This window comes from Staurois parvus, unplaced genomic scaffold, assembly GCF_062004578.1.
Source record: "Staurois parvus isolate SC_StPar_1 unplaced genomic scaffold, SC_StPar_1.0 ptg001341l, whole genome shotgun sequence".
NCBI lineage: Eukaryota > Metazoa > Chordata > Amphibia > Anura > Ranidae > Staurois > Staurois parvus.
The window spans coordinates 59,670-78,367 of NW_028319137.1; the positions used below are offsets into that span (position 1 = coordinate 59,670).

General features: G+C 47.8%; 1 protein-coding gene across 1 annotated transcript in view; it reads left to right on the top strand.

The window, feature by feature from the left end:
- Positions 1-18,698, top strand: part of LOC149436797 (homogentisate 1,2-dioxygenase-like) — a 68,394-nt gene that overhangs the window by 41,325 nt on the left and 8,371 nt on the right. The window contains exons 7-12 of the mRNA XM_089661450.1: positions 1,569-1,603; positions 10,364-10,443; positions 10,552-10,651; positions 12,657-12,781; positions 14,084-14,188; positions 14,282-14,408. Of these exons, the coding sequence (XP_089517576.1) occupies positions 1,569-1,603; positions 10,364-10,443; positions 10,552-10,651; positions 12,657-12,781; positions 14,084-14,188; positions 14,282-14,408 (572 nt within the window). The remainder of the gene's footprint in view (positions 1-1,568; positions 1,604-10,363; positions 10,444-10,551; positions 10,652-12,656; positions 12,782-14,083; positions 14,189-14,281; positions 14,409-18,698) is intronic.

An 18,698-nucleotide genomic window follows, 5' to 3' on the forward strand; every position in this document is an offset into this window, starting at 1 on the left:
CCTGCTCTCTCTGTCCTTCGCTCTACACTCTGTCCCTGTCCCTGCTCTCTCTGTCCTTCGCTCTACACTCTGTCCCTGTCCCTGCTCTCTCTGTCCTTCGCTCTACACTCTGTCCCTGCTCTCTCTGTCCTTCGCTCTACACTCTGTCCCTGTCCCAGCTCTCTCTGTCCTTCGCTCTACACTCTGTCCCTGTCCCTGCTCTCTCTGTCCTTCGCTCTACACTCTGTCCCTGTCCCTGCTCTCTCTGTCCTTCGCTCTACACTCTGTCCCTGTCCCTGCTCTCTCTGTCCTTCGCTCTACACTCTGTCCCTGTCCCAGCTCTCTCTGTCCTTCGCTCTACACTCTGTCCCTGTCCCTGCTCTCTCTGTCCTTCACTCTACACTCTGTCCCTGTCCCTGCTCTCTCTGTCCTTCGCTCTACACTCTGTCCCTGTCCCTGCTCTCTCTGTCCTTCGCTCTACACTCTGTCCCTGCTCTCTCTGTCCTTCGCTCTACACTCTGTCCCTGTCCCAGCTCTCTCTGTCCTTCGCTCTACACTCTGTCCCTGCTCTCTCTGTCCTTCGCTCTACACTCTGTCCCTGTCCCAGCTCTCTCTGTCCTTCGCTCTACACTCTGTCCCTGTCCCTGCTCTCTCTGTCCTTCGCTCTACACTCTGTCCCTGTCCCTGCTCTCTCTGTCCTTCGCTCTACACTCTGTCCCTGCTCTCTCTGTCCTTCGCTCTACACTCTGTCCCTGTCCCTGCTCTCTCTGTCCTTCGCTCTACACTCTGTCCCTGTCCCTGCTCTCTCTGTCCTTCGCTCTACACTCTGTCCCTGTCCCAGCTCTCTCTGTCCTTCGCTCTACACTCTGTCCCTGTCCCAGCTCTCTCTGTCCTTCGCTCTACACTCTGTCCCTGTCCCTGCTCTCTCTGTCCTTCGCTCTACACTCTGTCCCTGTCCCAGCTCTCTCTGTCCTTCGCTCTACACTCTGTCCCTGTCCCAGCTCTCTCTGTCCTTCGCTCTACACTCTGTCCCTGTCCCTGCTCTCTCTGTCCTTCGCTCTACACTCGGTCCCTGTTCCAGCTCTTTCTGTCCTTCGCTCTGCACTCTGTCCCTGTCCCAGCTCTCTCTGTCCTTCGCTTTACACTCGGTCCCTGTCCCAGCTCTCTCTGTCCTTCGCTCTACACTCTGTCCCTGTCCCAGCTCTCTCTGTCCTTCGCTCTACACTCGGTCCCTGTCCCAGCTCTCTCTGTCCTTCGCTTTACACTCGGTCCCTGTCCCAGCTCTCTCTGTCCTTCGCTTTACACTCGGTCCCTGTCCCAGCTCTCTCTGTCCTTCGCTTTACACTCGGTCCCTGTCCCAGCACTGTGTTGTGAAATACATTTTATTTTCTTCCTTCTCTGTGACTCTAATGGTCAAACAGTATTGGACATCCAGCTGAGGCCATTCAACCTCTGAGGGTTCACTGAGCCCTCTAGTCCCTACCCTGTCACTGACATTCCCACTCCTTACCCATCATACAGTCACAGGATATCTAGAACAATCTGCGTTCTCTGAAGTCTTCTGATATATTTCCTCTTCCCATTTCTAGGTGTTTAAATAACTCGGACGGCGACTTTCTCATCGGTGAGCGGCACTTTAGCTACAAAGAATCTGAAAAATAATTTCAAACGTTAACGTCTAACAAAGTTAGAACAGTGAAAGAGGGTTCAGGAATCAGGAATATGTGATTTTACTCTTTAAAATCATCAAAAAGCAATGTGAGACAATTGGAAACTATGTGAGTATAACCTGCGCAGAGAACCAATCAGACTGGCTGCTGCTGCTGGCAAAATCACAAATGTGTACCGGAGAACAAATGTCTGAGTGCAAACAGAAAACTTGCTGCGCTGCCTCTACCAAAGAATAAATAAATAAATGAACTCCCTGCTACATAAAGGAACCCTACAAATGTGCATATAGTACAATGCCCCAATGTGGGCCGACAATTATATCCCTCCTCCCCCCTGTGACTACATCATAAATAAACCAATATGTAAGTTCAACGTGCGTAAACGACAAAAGTGCTAAAAATAGCACATATACAATGCCATCAACCTGTGTATACAGTGAAATTGTGTAAAACAATATATATATACACACACACACACATATATACACACACACATATATTATTATACAGGATTTATATAGCGCCAACTGTTCGCTCAGCGCTGTACATTATAATGGGATAGAATACAAGAGACAGTACAATAACAATACAATGCGATACATGAGGGGATCGAGGGCCCTGCTCCTTGGAGCTTACAATCTAGGAGGGAGGGGATGGTGGTACAGGAGGAGATAGCTGTGGGGGATGGGGTGGTAGGAAGAGTGGAGGAGGTCGGCAAGTTAGCAGGGGGTGGGGTAGGCTTCCCTGAAGAGATGGGTTTTCAGGGTGCGCCTAAAGGAGAGGAGAGTAGGTGATAGTCTGATGGATTGGGGTAAGGAGTTTCAGAGGGTGGGTGATGCCCTGGAGAAGTCCTGGAGGCGGGCATGGGAGGAGGAGACCAGGGAACTAGAGAGAAGGAGGTCTTGTGAGGAGCGGAGTGTGCGTGTTGGGTGGTACTTGGATATTAGGTCAGTGATGTAGTTCGGGGCAGTATGGTGGACGGCTTTGTACATCAGTGTTAGGATTTTGAATTTGATCCGTTGGGCAATCGGAAGCCAGTGGAGGGATTGGCAGAGGGGGGTGGAGGACACTGAGTGGAGGCCAGTGGAGGGATTGGCAGAGGGGGGGAGGACACTGAGTGGAGGCCAGTGGAGGGATTGGCAGAGGCGGGGAGGACACTGAGTGGAGGCCAGTGGAGGGATTGGCAGAGAGAGGTGGAGGACACTGAGTGGAGGCCAGTGGAGGGATTGGCAGAGGCGGGGAGGACACTGAGTGGAGGCCAGTGGAGGGATTGGCAGAGAGAGGTGGAGGACACTGAGTGGAGGCCAGTGGAGGGATTGGCAGAGGGGGGTGGAGGACACTGAGTGGAGGCCAGTGGAGGGATTGGCAGAGGGGGGTGGAGGACACTGAGTGGAGGTCAGTGGAGGGATTGGCAGAGGGGGGGAGGACACTGAGTGGAGGCCAGTGGAGGGATTGGCAGAGGGGGGTGGAGGACACTGAGTGGAGGCCAGTGGAGGGATTGGCAGAGGGGGGTGGCGGAGATGGAGCGGTTGGAAAGGTGAATGAGTCTGGCAGCCGTATTCAGGATGGACTGAAGCGGGGATAGCCTGTTGTGAGGCAGGCCAGTGAGGAGGGAGTTGCAGTAGTCCAGTCGTGATATGATGAGGGAGTGGATGAGCTGTTTAGTGGTTTCTGGGGTTAGGAACGTGCGGATTTTGGCGATGTTGTGGAGGTGGAGTCTGCACGAGTTTGTTAGCGATTGAACTTGGGGCTGGAAGGACAGATTGGAGCCTAGAATGACACCAAGTACTCTGGCCTGCAGGGTGGGCCTGATGGTGGCGTTGTGTATATATATATATACATGCTGCAAACAGTGACCACATAAACACCCAGCATGCCTGAGTAGAGAACACCACCATGATCCTATGATCCTTGGGTGACAGATTTAAATGGTCTGATCATGGTAGTGTTCTCTACTCAGGCATGCTGGGTGTTTATGTGGTCACTGTTGGCAGCGTGGAGAAACCCTCAAAGACCAGGTGAAAATAAAGAAATAATAAAGAAAACGAAGGATTGCTGGTGGAGGAGAACTGTGGAGGTTTTGGAGGAGTTTTGTCGCAGACGATTGGTCTAGAGGTGTTTCCACTATGGAGTCTGTCATCAGCGTATAGAGGTACCAAGACCACACGGACAGCCAACTTTCCTGCAGGAGAGCGCTGCAACATCTCATGCGATAATTGGCCAACCATTCCAGGTGGTCAGTTATCTGTGGTGAGGGGGGGCTCTGGAGGGGGAGCACCGATTGGAGCACAACGTACAGAGAATTGCTATGGATAAGAAGATTTACTACTGTATCACTTAGTATTCACATTGGATGTGGATGGGGGTTTCTTTGTGATGCGATGAAGCCCGCTGACAGCTGAAACATTTAAAGAATGTTTTTAGTTTTAGTAGCTGTCGTGGTCAAACATTCATTAGGTTCAAATGTTCGACCGCAAACCGAACAGCGGCGTATTTGGCCCATCACTATTTGGAAGTATATACGATTGGATTTTCAGACTGGACCAATGCTGGCAGAACTTTGTTCTGAGGACTCCGAATATTTGTATGGGAAAAATATATTTACGACCATCTTAGTGTCTTTAGAAGAAGACACCATATTACAATTTACAGCAGCAAAGTCTCACTTTATGACAGCCACTATAGATACCTAGAATGTGACTATTGTCACTGGAGCTAAAAGTGAGGAAAAATCCAAAATGTTGAGTTGTCAAAAGAACAAGACGCTTATTCCAGTGACAACTGGCCAAGAGGGGATGAGAATGGGTTTGGTCCAAACCAGAAAGCCAGCTGTTGGTGCCAGGCACTTACACAAAGGGGCGGGAATGATCATGACATCATTGCCCTAATATGGCCACTCGGCCACCATTAGGTCGGTCATTGATCAGATATGGCCACTCAGCCATTATTAGGTCGGTCATTGATCAGATATGGCCACTCAGCCACTATTAGGTCGATCATTGATCAGATATGGCCACTCAGCCACTATTAGGTCGATCATTGATCAGATATGGCCACTCAGCCATTATTAGGTTGGTCATTGATCAGATATGGCCACTCAGCCACTATTAGGTCGGTCATTGATCAGATATGGCCACTCAGCCATTATTAGGTCGGTCATTGATCAGATATGGCCACTCAGCCACTATTAGGTCAGTTATTGATCAGATATGGCCACTCAGCCACTATTAGGTCGGTCATTGATCAGATATGGCCACTCAGCCGCTATTAGGTCGATCATTGATCAAATATGGCCACTCAGCCATTATTAGGTCGATCATTGATCAGATATGGCCACTCAGCCATTATTAGGTCAGTTATTGATCAGATATGGCCACTCAGCCACTATTAGGTCGATCATTGATCAGATATGGCCACTCAGCCACTATTAGGTCGATCATTGATCAGATATGGCCACTCAGCCACTATTAGGTCGGTCATTGATCATATATGGCCACTCAGCCATTATTAGGTCGGTCATTGATCAGATATGGCCACTCAGCCATTATTAGGTCAGTTATTGATCAGATATGGCCACTCAGCCACTATTAGGTCGATCATTGATCAGATATGGCCACTCAGCCACTATTAGGTCGATCATTGATCAGATATGGCCACTCAGCCACTATTAGGTCGATCATTGATCAGATATGGCCACTCAGCCATTATTAGGTCGGTCATTGATCAGATATGGCCACTCAGCCACTATTAGGTCGGTCATGGATCAGATATGGCCACTCAGCCACTATTAGGTTGGTCATTGATCAGATATGGCCACTCAGCCACTATTAGGTCGGTCATGGATCAGATATGGCCACTCAGCCATTATTAGGTCGGTCATTGATCAGATATGGCCACTCAGCCACTATTAGGTCGATCATTGATCAGATATGGCCACTCAGCCGCTATTAGGTCGATCATTGATCAGATATGGCCACTCAGCCATTATTAGGTCGGTCATTGATCAGATATGGCCACTCAGCCATTATTAGGTCGGTTATTGATCAGATATGGCCACTCAGCCGCTATTAGGTCGATCATTGATCAGATATGGCCACTCAGCCATTATTAGGTCGGTCATTGATCAGATATGGCCACTCAGCCATTATTAGGTCAGTCATTGATCAGATATGGCCACTCAGCCACTATTAGGTCGGTCATTGATCAGATATGGCCACTCAGCCACTATTAGGTCGGTCATTGATCAGATATGGCCACTCAGCCACTATTAGGTCGATCATTGATCAGATATGGCCACTCAGCCACTATTAGGTCGATCATTGATCAGATATGGCCACTCAGCCATTATTAGGTCGGTCATTGATCAGATATGGCCACTCAGCCACTATTAGGTCGGTCATGGATCAGATATGGCCACTCAGCCACTATTAGGTTGGTCATTGATCAGATATGGCCACTCAGCCACTATTAGGTCGGTCATGGATCAGATATGGCCACTCAGCCATTATTAGGTCGGTCATGGATCAGATATGGCCACTCAGCCATTATTAGGTCGGTCATTGATCAGATATGGCCACTCAGCCACTATTAGGTCGATCATTGATCAGATATGGCCACTCAGCCGCTATTAGGTCGATCATTGATCAGATATGGCCACTCAGCCATTATTAGGTCGGTCATTGATCAGATATGGCCACTCAGCCATTATTAGGTCGGTTATTGATCAGATATGGCCACTCAGCCGCTATTAGGTCGATCATTGATCAGATATGGCCACTCAGCCATTATTAGGTCGGTCATTGATCAGATATGGCCACTCAGCCATTATTAGGTCAGTCATTGATCAGATATGGCCACTCAGCCACTATTAGGTCGGTCATTGATCAGATATGGCCACTCAGCCACTATTAGGTCGGTCATTGATCAGATATGGCCACTCAGCCATTATTAGGTCAGTTATTGATCAGATATGGCCACTCAGCCACTATTAGGTCGATCATTGATCAGATATGGCCACTCAGCCACTATTAGGTCGATCATTGATCAGATATGGCCACTCAGCCACTATTAGGTCGGTCATTGATCAGATATGGCCACTCAGCCACTATTAGGTCGGTCATTGATCAGATATGGCCACTCAGCCACTATTAGGTCGGTCATTGATCAGATATGGCCACTCAGCCATTATTAGGTCGGTCATTGATCAGATATGGCCACTCAGCCATTATTAGGTCAGTTATTGATCAGATATGGCCACTCAGCCACTATTAGGTCGATCATTGATCAGATATGGCCACTCAGCCACTATTAGGTCGATCATTGATCAGATATGGCCACTCAGCCATTATTAGGTCGGTCATTGATCAGATATGGCCACTCAGCCACTATTAGGTCGGTCATTGATCAGATATGGCCACTCAGCCACTATTAGGTCGGTCATTGATCAGATATGGCCACTCAGCCATTATTAGGTCGGTTATTGATCAGATATGGCCACTCAGCCACTATTAGGTCGGTTATTGATCAGATATGGCCACTCAGCCACTATTAGGTCGGTCATTGATCAGATATGGCCACTCAGCCATTATTAGGTCAGTCATTGATCAGATATGGCCATATTAGGGAAATGATGTAACGAGCATCGTGGCTTTTTTTGCGTGGAATCCCCCGCCATCTGCTCATTGGCCAAGGAATGACAACTGCCTTCTGGGTTTGGATGAAACTTCCCATCTTTTCTTGCTGTGTCCCTAAGTCAGGACGTGAAGCAAAATCTCCCCAATGGGACAAAGGCAGGGAAAAAAAATGAGTGAGGCTACAACACATCCAAAAAACAAAAACATTTTTTTTTTTGGCTCTAGATATAATTTAAGAGGGATAAAAAAGAATTAAAGTTATCAGTATGTACTTTTCTTATCTCTGCAGTCACTTCCCGTTTGCATCTGGTCCAGGGGCGGACTGACCATTTGGAAACTCGGGCACTGCCCGAGGGCCCGGGGTCAGTAGGGGGCCCCATGAGATGCCCCTGGTACCTTTTTCCTAGATTTTTTTGAGTTTGGGCAAGGACACAGAGGCCACATGATCCCCTATTGCCCGGGGGCCACATGAGTTGTCAGTCCGCCCCTGATCTGGTCATATTTCTTACAGCAGGTCCAAAGTGATATTGTACTCCAAAAAGGCAAATGGATAGAACTGAGGGTGGGAGCTAAGTGGGCGCTGCGTGCTATCATATGTGTCATGTTTCATATGTATGTAAAGGCAGATATGGTGAAGCAAGCTCTGTGCTTTGTATAGATTTAATTTGAATCTCATTTCCTGATTTGGGGCATAGTTCAGTTGTTGGTATAGGAAAAGTTCCTTTGTCAAATACACTATATTGTCAAAAGTATTGGGCCAGCCCTCCAAATTATTGGATTAAGTGGTTCCAATCCCCTCCATGGACACAGGTGTATACAATCAAGCCCCTAGGCATGCAGACTGCTTCTACAAACATTGGTGAAAGAATGGGTCGCTCTCAGGAGCTTAGTGACTCCAAGCGTGGTCCCGTGATAGGTGGCCACCTGGGCAATAAGTCCATCCGTGACATTTCCTGGCTACTAAATATTCCACGCTCAACTGTTAGTGGGATTATAACAAAGTGGAAGCAACTGGGAACAACAGCCACTCAGCCACCAAGTGGTAGGCCACGTCACATGACAGGGCGGGGTCAGCGCATGCTGAAGCGCACAGTGCGCAGAAGTCGCCAACTGTCTGCAGAGTCAATAGCTAAAGACCTCCAAACTTGGTGTGGCCTTCAGATGAGCCCAACAACAGTGCGTAGAGAGCTTCATGGAATGGGTTTCCATGGCCAAGCAGCTGCATCCAAGCCTTCCATCACCAAGTGCAATGCAAAGCATCGGATGCCATGGTGTAAAGCACGCTGCCACTGGACTCTAGAGCAGTGGAGGCGTGTTCTCTGGAGGGACCAATCACGCTTCTCTGTCTGGCAATCCGATGGACATGTCTGGGTTTGGCGGTCACCAGGAGAACGGTACTTGCCTGACTGCATTGTGCCAAGTGTAAAGTTTGGTGGAGGGGGGATTATGGTGTGGGGTTGTTTTTCAGGGGTTGGGCTTGGCCCCCTAGTTCCAGTGAAGGGAACTCTTAAGGCAACATTTTGGACAATTTCATGCTCCCAACTTTGTGGGAAGAATTTGGGGATGGCTCCTTCCTGTTCCAACATGACTGCCCCCCAGTGCACAAAGCAAAGTCCATAAAGACACGGAGGAGCCAGTTTGGGGTGGAGGAACTTGACTGTCCTGCACAGAGTCCTGACCTCAACCCCATAGAACACCTTTGGGATGAATTAGAGCGGAGACTGTGAGCCAGGCCTCCTCCCCCGACATCAGTGCCTGACCTGACAAATGTGCTTCTGGAAGAATGGTCCAACCTTCCCCTAGACACCCTCCTAAACCTTGTGGACGGCCTTCCCAGGAGAGTTGAAGATGTAATAGCTGCAAAGGGCGGGGCCAACTCAATATTGAACCCTACGGACTAAGACTGGGGGGCCATTAAAGGTCATGTGCGTGGCAAGGGCAGGGCCAACTCAATATTGAACCCTACGGACTAAAACTGGGAGGCCATTAAAGGTCATGTGTGTGGAAAGGCAGGAGGCCCAATACTGAACCCTACGGACTAAGACTGGGGGGCCATTAAAGGTCATGTGCGTGGAAAGGCCGGCTGACCAATACGTTTGACAATATAGTGTACATCGAAATGGAATAATATTGGCTTATTACAAGTCCCAGGATTTATTTTGTAGTTTATGTTCTCATTACATTCTGTACTATAGAATCATTTTGGCAGCTGCTGTAATAAATGGAAAAAAGGACTATATTTCTTATTCCAAACAGAAAGTGTTCCCAGCTGGTACACTGGCGCCCTCTATCGTCTGATCGTAATAACTGTCTGCAAAGAATGGAAAATGTTGGAAATCTTTACACACAGAACTTAGTTTCTATAAAGAGAACCTGTTATTTTAAAAAATGGCAAGGCCTTTCCCCTCCCATTATATGGTTTTAAAAAGAACCCCATATATTTTAATAGCAGTCTGTCCAGTAACATTGTGGGAGCGTTCTCTTTTTCCGTGGTGGTGGCTGGGGGCTCCATTCCTCTAGGACCATGTAGCACTTATATATTGACATATGGAGGCTGCTCAGTCCTGGAGCATCGCAAGTCCAGCCTACCTGATATCAGATCCATACAGGAATTTTAACAAGGCAGTAGTATGTATCATTCAAGCGAGGATAAAGTATTTGTGGAGACCGTACAAATGTACAAGGGCCCTCTGGGACTTAGGGGCCCATTTATACTGGATGTGGTTCGGATAAACGTGCAGTGATCCCATTCATTGTCATGAGACCTGAATACAACTCACTTCATCTATGGATTGTGGATGGGGGGGGGGGGCAAATATCAGCCTTGCACAAGCGATAATACAATTGCCCGCAGTTATGTCATTTTGGGGGGGTTTTATTGCTACAAACAGGTTCTTGTGAATAAAAAAAAAGATTAACAAAAAAAAAAAAATTGAAAAAAAAAGATTAACAAAAAAAAAAAAATTGAAAAAAAAGATTAACAAAAAAAAAGATTTAAAAAATTGAAAAAAAAGATTAACAAAAAAATGTTTTTAATTAAAGCATCCTTAAATTTCCTGTGTTTTTTTTTCTCCCCGACAGTTCCTCAGCAGGGAAAGCTCCTCATCCTGACGGAATTTGGGAAGATTTTGGTGGAGCCCAAGGAGATCTGTGTAATTCAGGTATGACAACACTCATTGATAACACTGCGGCAGTGCATGGAGTCTCCTGTCCCATCCCCCATACCTGAAATTCACCTGTTTTCCCCATTCTGCCCCCCCCCCCCCCAGCAAGGCATGCGCTTCAGCGTGGAGGTCTTTGGGGACTCCAGAGGATATGTCCTTGAGGTGTTTGGCGTCCATTTCGAGCTCCCTGATCTGGGGCCAATTGGTAAGAAAATCTAAATACTGTTAAAAGGAAGGTAAGGGGGGGGGGGGTATTGGTGCTTTTTTTTTTTTTTGTAAAACCCGCTTCCACGCCGCCCTATAGCAGAAATAGTGCTACAGGGTGGCACGGATGCGCAAAATCCCATGAGATATATATATATATATATATATATATATATATATACACACACACATACATATATATATATATATATATACACACACATATATATGGGCCCCGGGCGGTGATTCCCCGCCAGCAACCGGCAATCTCCAAGTATTACCGACAGGGGAGAGACCTGTGTATAAAAAACACAGATCTCTTCCCTGTCAGCTCCTGCACACTGCTTTGTATGGCTCTGCATAGCACAGCCATACCAAGCAGTGTGCTTACAGTGTACATCACACACACAGCATACTGTGAAATAGCACACAGTTAACCCTTTGCTCACCCTAGATGTTAACCCCTTCCTGCCCAGTGCCATTAGTACAGTGTCAGTGCTTTTTATTAGCACTGATCACTGTATTGGTGGCACTGGGGATGTCAGTGACACCAAGTCAGTCCCCCCCCAGTGTCAGAATGCCCGCTGCAGTCCCGCTATAAGTCGCTGATCACCGACATTACTAGTAAAAAAAAAAGAAAAAATTTCAGTATATATACCGCCATTTGTGCACGCTATAACTTTCACGTAATCCAATTAATTTACACGTATTGGGATTTTTTGTTAACAAAGACACAGAGCAGAATACATTTTGGCCTAAATTTATGATGAAATTTGATTTTTTTAAATTTTTTTACTAGACATGTTTAATAGAAAAAAGTCTAAAGTATATATATATATTTTTTTAAATTGTCCGTCTTTTTTTTGTTTATAGCACATACCACCAAAAGAAAGCTCTATTTGTGGGGAAAAGAGGACATACATTTCATTTGGGTGCAGCGTAGCATGACCGCACAATTGTCAGTTAAAGTAACGCAGCGTCGCATCGCAAAAAATGGCCTGGTCGGGGGGGGGGGGGGGGGGTAAATCCTCAGAAAGGGGGGGGGGGTAAATCTTCAGAAGGGCGAAGGGGGTTTTTAGCAAGCTTGCTCTTCTGTATTTTTGTTATTGGATTAAAAATAGAAATGTGCAGATTGGCCACCTAAGGGAGCCTCATTCAACCTCCCTGCTTAAAGTGGACCTGTCAGTAACATTACAAATCTGCATGAATACATTCCTGACCCATTGTTTTGAAACAAATCATTTTTTCCTGAAAACTTCACCTTTATCATTAGAAAGCTGTCCTTGTGCTCCCATCAGTGACTTTGCCTAGGCTGGGATGATTTGATCAGTCTGCTGCAGGCATTAGGAAGCATTTCCTCACTCCCCCCAATGATCAGACAACATTGCATTTGCTACATTGTAACTTTGAAGAGGGGAACCTGGAGATCAGATTGCAACATTGTAACTTTGAAGAGAGGAACCCGGAGATCAGATTGTAACACTGTAACTTTGAAAAGGGGAACCTGGAGATCATATTGCAACACTGTAACTTTGTAGCAAGTCACAGGAGGCTGCAGCAGGGGCTGATCTGTGTCAGACATTTATGAACACAGCAAGGGCATGTGGATTTCCAGTACATGTTTGTGTGCCAGCATCCAAGTTTAGGCAGTAGATGGTCATTCTGTAGAGAAAAATAAATGGAGGCATTGATCACTGTGGCCACTGAATCCACATTGTCAGGCATTGTGATCACTGTACGTGATTCAATGTAACAATTCCAGATATTTAACATTTTATAGCAAGTGTGCACTTATTATGAGAAATATGCCTGGTGCTAGGCCTCTTGGGATAGGATATCAGCTGCAAGATCTGTATTTCCCCATTGGGGTGGACCTGTCTCCATTCATAACATTCCCACTATCAGCGCGCCTAAAGGCATACTAGGAGTCAATTTCTTTATTGTGTGTTGTGCGGTAGACATGAAATCACGGGGTTCACAGATGTACCCATCATGTGTTACCATAGGGGCCAATGGACTGGCAAACCCCAGAGACTTCCTGACCCCAGTGGCCTGGTTTGAAGACCGGATTGTGAAAGGCGGCTACACAGTAATCAACAAGTACCAGGGCAGACTGTTCACCTCCCTGCAGGTATGTCCATCTTTCTGCCAGATACAATGGCAAGCTTGTTCTTCCATATTTTTGTAATAGAGATTTGTAGATTGACCATTAGAGGACGCCTCAACCTCCCTGCTTAAAGTGGACCTGTCAGTAAAGTGTACCTTGCCTTGTCAGTAAAGTGAACCTTGCATCTCAGTGGAAAAAAAAAAAAAACACATGGGGGAAAAAAAGTTAGTTAATACCTACCTCTACCTGGCTTCCTCCTGCAGTTGCTAGGAAAGGGTAAAGTCAGATTCCCCTTGATCTCCCAGAATGTTGAATAGTCCAAATCTTGTGAGATGACCCTGTATTGTGTTGCAGTGAATTCTTGTGAGATTTGAGCTACTCTGCATTGGTGATGTCTTTGTCGCTTGTAAGTTTGGGCCTCGCCTTGCTGTTCAGGATTATCCTGCTGTTGGCCAATTTTACGCCGAGCATGTTGAATAGTACAAATCTTGTGAGATGACCCTGTATTGCATTGCAGTGTCTTCTTGTGAGATTTGAGCTACTCTGCATTGGTGATGTCTTTGTCGCTTGTAAGTTTGGGCCTCGCCTTGCTGTTCAGGATTATCCTGCTGTTGGACAATTTTACACTGAGCATGAGTGTTTTTTTTTCTTATTTTTAATGGATTGGTACATGTACTCCATGGAAGTGTCCAAGCCTCCCATGCCCTTTTTTAACAGTAGTTTGCCTATTAGCCCTAAAGGCGGCCAGAATTTAACAGCAAGATTTGTCCCCCATAGACTTCACCAGAATTCATCTGTAACCCCCTGTTCACATATTTGCGGCTGTGCGGACCACGTTTTGCACGGGCACGAGAGCTCATTCATTTGAATGGACTCCCATGCCCGTGACACACAGGGTAGAAGTCCCTGCACTTCTTTGGAAAACGCAGCCGAGGTTCCCAGTACGGCTGCGTTTTCCAGTGCGGGCGGCGTGCCACTTAGAACTAATGGCACCCACCCGCGGGTCCGCATTTCTCTGTGTGGGTGGTTTTTCGTGCGGCTCCTCAGCGGCACCACCCGCACAGATGTGAACCTAGGGTTAGTGTGGGCTCACCGAATTTTGAACACGATTTGCTGAACCCTTGTCAAGTCGAACCCAGGCAGATTTCCCCATCACTACTACATTGATAACGCATGTGAAAATGCATGAACATACACATGAAATGGTGTGAATCTGACCGTAGGGAGATGTTGGATTATAAGTAAAGATTGTAACATGTACGGCCAGCTTGCAGGTCAGAGAAGAACATTCAACTATACAGATTTTTGTTTTTTATCCCTCTGAAGGACTTTTTTCCGTTTAACGTTGCCGCTTGGCACGGGAACTACGCACCCTACAAGTACAACCTGGATAACTTCATGGTCATAAACTGCGTGGCGTTCGATCATGCCGTGAGTCTGAGGCTGTGTAATTTCATTTTTTTTCAGATGTTCTTGGAATGTTTAGATGGCGCAGTAACAAAGTTGTGTACCTCCTATTTGCAGGACCCGTCTATCTTCACCGTGCTTACAGCCAAGTCTCTGAGGCCCGGTGTGGCGATCGCAGATTTTGTCATCTTTCCTCCACGCTGGGGCGTAGCGAACCACACCTTCCGCCCGCCATATTATCACAGTGAGTAAATTGGGATACCGGGCTAGTGTTGTCAGGGTGCAAACCAGAGACCTTTGTGGACACTGAGTACTAAAGATCCAGTATGAAAAGATAACCTGTCATCAAGGTGAATTTGGAACTCAACTAGAGTTCCTTCAAAAGGTGCTCGGGGTTCCTTGACCTATGAGCAATGTAAGGGACATTCTTCCTTTTGGCCACCAATATAAGCAGCAGTCTTCCCAATGAACGCCATTTTAGTGGCGGGCAGCACAAGGAGGAAATAAACCACTAGCCAAGAGGAACAATTCCTGGCTCTGATTCTGAGGAAGAAAAAACCGCTCTTCTTCATCCTCTTCTTCTTCTCCCTTCTAATCTTCTCCCACCCCTCATCAGCAGAATCCCCTTCAACAGAAGGTGAGACATGGGACATGGACACCCCTCCCTCAGCCCCATCGGCTTCACCCCCATCCAGCACCCCCACACTCTTCTGGCCACGTTGTTGAGAATGGAGGTTCTTCCCAATGAACGCCATTTTAGTGGCGGGCAGCACAAGGAGGAAATAAACCACTAGCCAAGAGGAACAACTCCTGGCTCTGATTCTGAGGAAGAAAGAACCGCTCTTCTTCATCCTCTTCTTCTTCTTCTTTCTAATCTTTTCCCACCACTCATCAGCAGAATCCCCTTCAACAGAAGGTGAGACATGGGACATGGACACCCCTCCCTCAGCCCCATCGGCTTCACCCCCATCAAGCACGCCCACACTCTTCTGGCCACGTTGTCGAGAATGGAGGTTGAGTAGGCCGAGAGGGAAAATCCACTACCCCCTCCCCAGCAGCTTCCGCTAGTCTGGAGGATCTGCACACAGTAGAATTAGGAACCACCGCAGGAGGGACAGACTCAGGGACCACATTACTAGGGGAAACAATCTGATACAACAGATGGAACAGACACAGGAGGGGCAACAACGGTTTCCTCCCTAGCTTCAGCTGCCTCATCCTCTTTATCAAGCCTCTGCATCTTAGCCTCCAATCCTGGCAAGTTATGTAGTGCCTCTGGGCACTGACTATATGGATGACCCAAGTGCTGACACAAACAGGGGCGGACTGACCATTTGGAAACTCGGGCACTGCCCGAAGGCCCGGGGTCGGTAGGGGGCCCCATGAGATGCCCCTGGTACCTTTTTCATAGGCTTTTTTCAGTTTGGGCAAGGACACAGGGCCCCCATGATCCCTTATTACCCGGGGGCCCCATGAGCTGTCAGTCCGCCCCTGGACACAAATTGCACCAAATCCTGGCACTGTGAGCATTTCTTGATGGTGCAGGATGATGCAAATTGACCTTTCTCTCCACAATTATTACATACCTCAGGCTGACCCTGATAGAAAATGGTCAGCCTATCCCTCCCCAAAAAAGCTGAGCAGGGCAGGTGCTGAACCACATTGCCCAGCACCCTCAATTGCAGCACCACTTTCCAGGCCCCTATCCACATTCATCAAGAACCTTCCCCAGTGGAGTGAGAACCTCACCATATTGGCATAGCCACGCTACCAAAACAGCCTCTGGTAGTGATTTGCTACAGACCAGAATTGTCACCGATTTTATCAAAGGCTGCCTTGAAACCACTTTGGCACCAAACCTCTCCACAGCCGAAGGCCCCGGCACTTCCTATACCTCATTAATTGCTGGCGCACTCTTAGTTCCTGCTGTCTTCACAAGTGTCCATACTGCTGCAACCATAGATGCTTCAGCTCCAGCTGGCATCTTCTCCTCCAGCACAGGGCTTTCAGCTGAGGACAGTGAAGTTGAAACAGTTGAAATATCACTGACACAGAAGCAGGGGCGGACTGACAACTCTTGGGGCCCCTGTGTTCTTGCCCACACTCAAACCACACCCAAAAAAGCCTATGAAAGGTACCAGGGGCTTCTCATGGGGCCCCCTACTGACCCCGGGCCCTCGGGCAGTGCCCGAGTTCCCCAATGGTCAGTCCGCCCCTGCACAAGAGACCTCCATGGCTGCTTCCACTCCACATGCTGCACTGTGCTGATCCCCTCCCCCACCAGCATCAATCACCTGTGCAACAGAGGGAGGCTCAGATGCAGCAACATAGTCTTTGGAGCTGGCAGTCATCTTACCTGTAGTAGAAGTCTCAGAGAAACTACTGGTCTCAGCAGGAACAGTGAAAATGTCCAGGATGTCCTCTGATGGTCTGGTGACACCTCTACTAGGGGTTTTCCTTGTCTATCCACAGAGGGTTCCTCCACAGCAGAAGGTCCCACAGGCTACTCTTTACACAGCTCCTTCTCTTTCTGCTCCTTAGCCGGGACACCATCCACCACAGCTGGTGGGGCAGACATGTTGGAAGGAGCCATCTTTGTGTGCTGGGATTTCTCCACCTGTACTGGCTTCACTGGTTTGTACCTCCTGTGCCCATCCTCAGGGACATCTGAAGGGTTATCAGAAAAAGTGAACCTGTCTGCCCTCAGGGGTGACTCCATCAGCTGAATAAATGTTAGGACGCCATGTTTACTCTCAACCCCCTGGCGATTCCCAAGGATGACATGGGGGAAGAGAAGCTGAGGCAGATGGAGCCGGGTCGTCTGTTACCTGAGGTTGTTGATCCACAGAACTTGCTGATGTCTGGCTGGCAAATCGCCTCTCATTGTCAAACTTTTCTTTAAAAGCTCCACTTCTGGTTTTCAACTTTTCCAACAAAAATATTTGTTCCTTTTCCTCCATCTACTGTAACTCTGGCTTCATGGTCAATCGATTCTTACTCCAAGCCTGGCAGTATTTGGCTCTCAAGGATTTGTGTTCAGCTTTCAAAAATTTACACTTCTCCTCAGCTCTTCCAATCGCCATAAAGCGATCAATAATTTTCTGCCTGTAGACATCCATATCCTCACCAGGGCCTGGACCCACATTCAGGTCCTCCTCTTCCTCACTGGGCCCTGTGTCTTTAGGGGAATCCCTCCCTGGGCCTCCCCAGGATCAGGAATAATTCCTGGGCCAAGCAAGCAGTCAAGGCCCAGGCTTGAAAATGTTGGATCTCAGAGAGAGATCCTTCAGTTGGTCCTCCTTCTCCCACTGACCAACAATGTAAATTACATTCTTCCCACTGGCCATCAATGTAAGGGGCATTCTTCCCACTGACCACCAATGTAAGGGACATTCTTCCCACTGACCACCAATGTAAGGGACATTCTTCCCACTGACCAGCAATGTAAGGGGCATTCTTCCCACTGACCACCAATGTAAGGGACATTCTTCCCACTGATCACCAATGTAAGGGACATTCTTCCCACTGACCACCAATGTAAGGAACATTCTTCCCACTGACCACCAATGTAAGGGACATTCTTCCCACTGACCACCAATGTAAGGGACATTCTTCCCACTGATCACCAATGTAAGGGACATTCTTCCCACTGACCACCAATGTAAGGAACATTCTTCCAACTGACCCCCAATGTAAGGGACATTCTTCCCACTGACCCCCAATGTAAGGGACATTCTTCCCCCTGATCACCAATGTAAGGGACATTCTTCCCACTGACCCCAATGTAAGGGACATTCTTCCCACTGACCCCAATGTAAGGGACATTCTTCCCACTGACCCCCAATGTAAGGGACATTCTTCCCACTGACCCCCAATGTAAGGGACATTCTTCCCACTGACCCCCAATGTAAGGGACATTCTTCCCACTGACCCCCAATGTAAGGGACATTCTTCCCACTGACCCCCAATGTAAGGGACATTCTTCCCACTGACCCCCAATGTAAGAAGCATTCTTCCCACTGATCACCAATGTAAGGGACATTCTTCCCACTGACCACCAATGTAAGAAGCATTCTTCCCACTGACCACCAATGTAAGGGACATTCTTCCCACTGACCCCCAATGTAAGGGACATTCTTCCCACTGATCACCAATGTAAGGGACATTCTTCCCACTGACCCCCAATGTAAGGGACATTCTTCCCACTGACCCCCAATGTAAGGGACATTCTTCCCCCTGATCACCAATGTAAGGGACATTCTTCCCACTGACCCCAATGTAAGGGACATTCTTCCCACTGACCCCAATGTAAGGGGCATTCTTCCCACTGACCACCAATGTAAGGGACATTCTTCCCACTGACCACCAATGTAAGGGACATTCTTCCCACTGACCCCCAATGTAAGGGACATTCTTCCCACTGATCACCAATGTAAGGGACATTCTTCCCACTGACCCCCAATGTAAGGGACATTCTTCCCACTGACCCCCAATGTAAGAAGCATTCTTCCCACTGATCACCAATGTAAGGGAC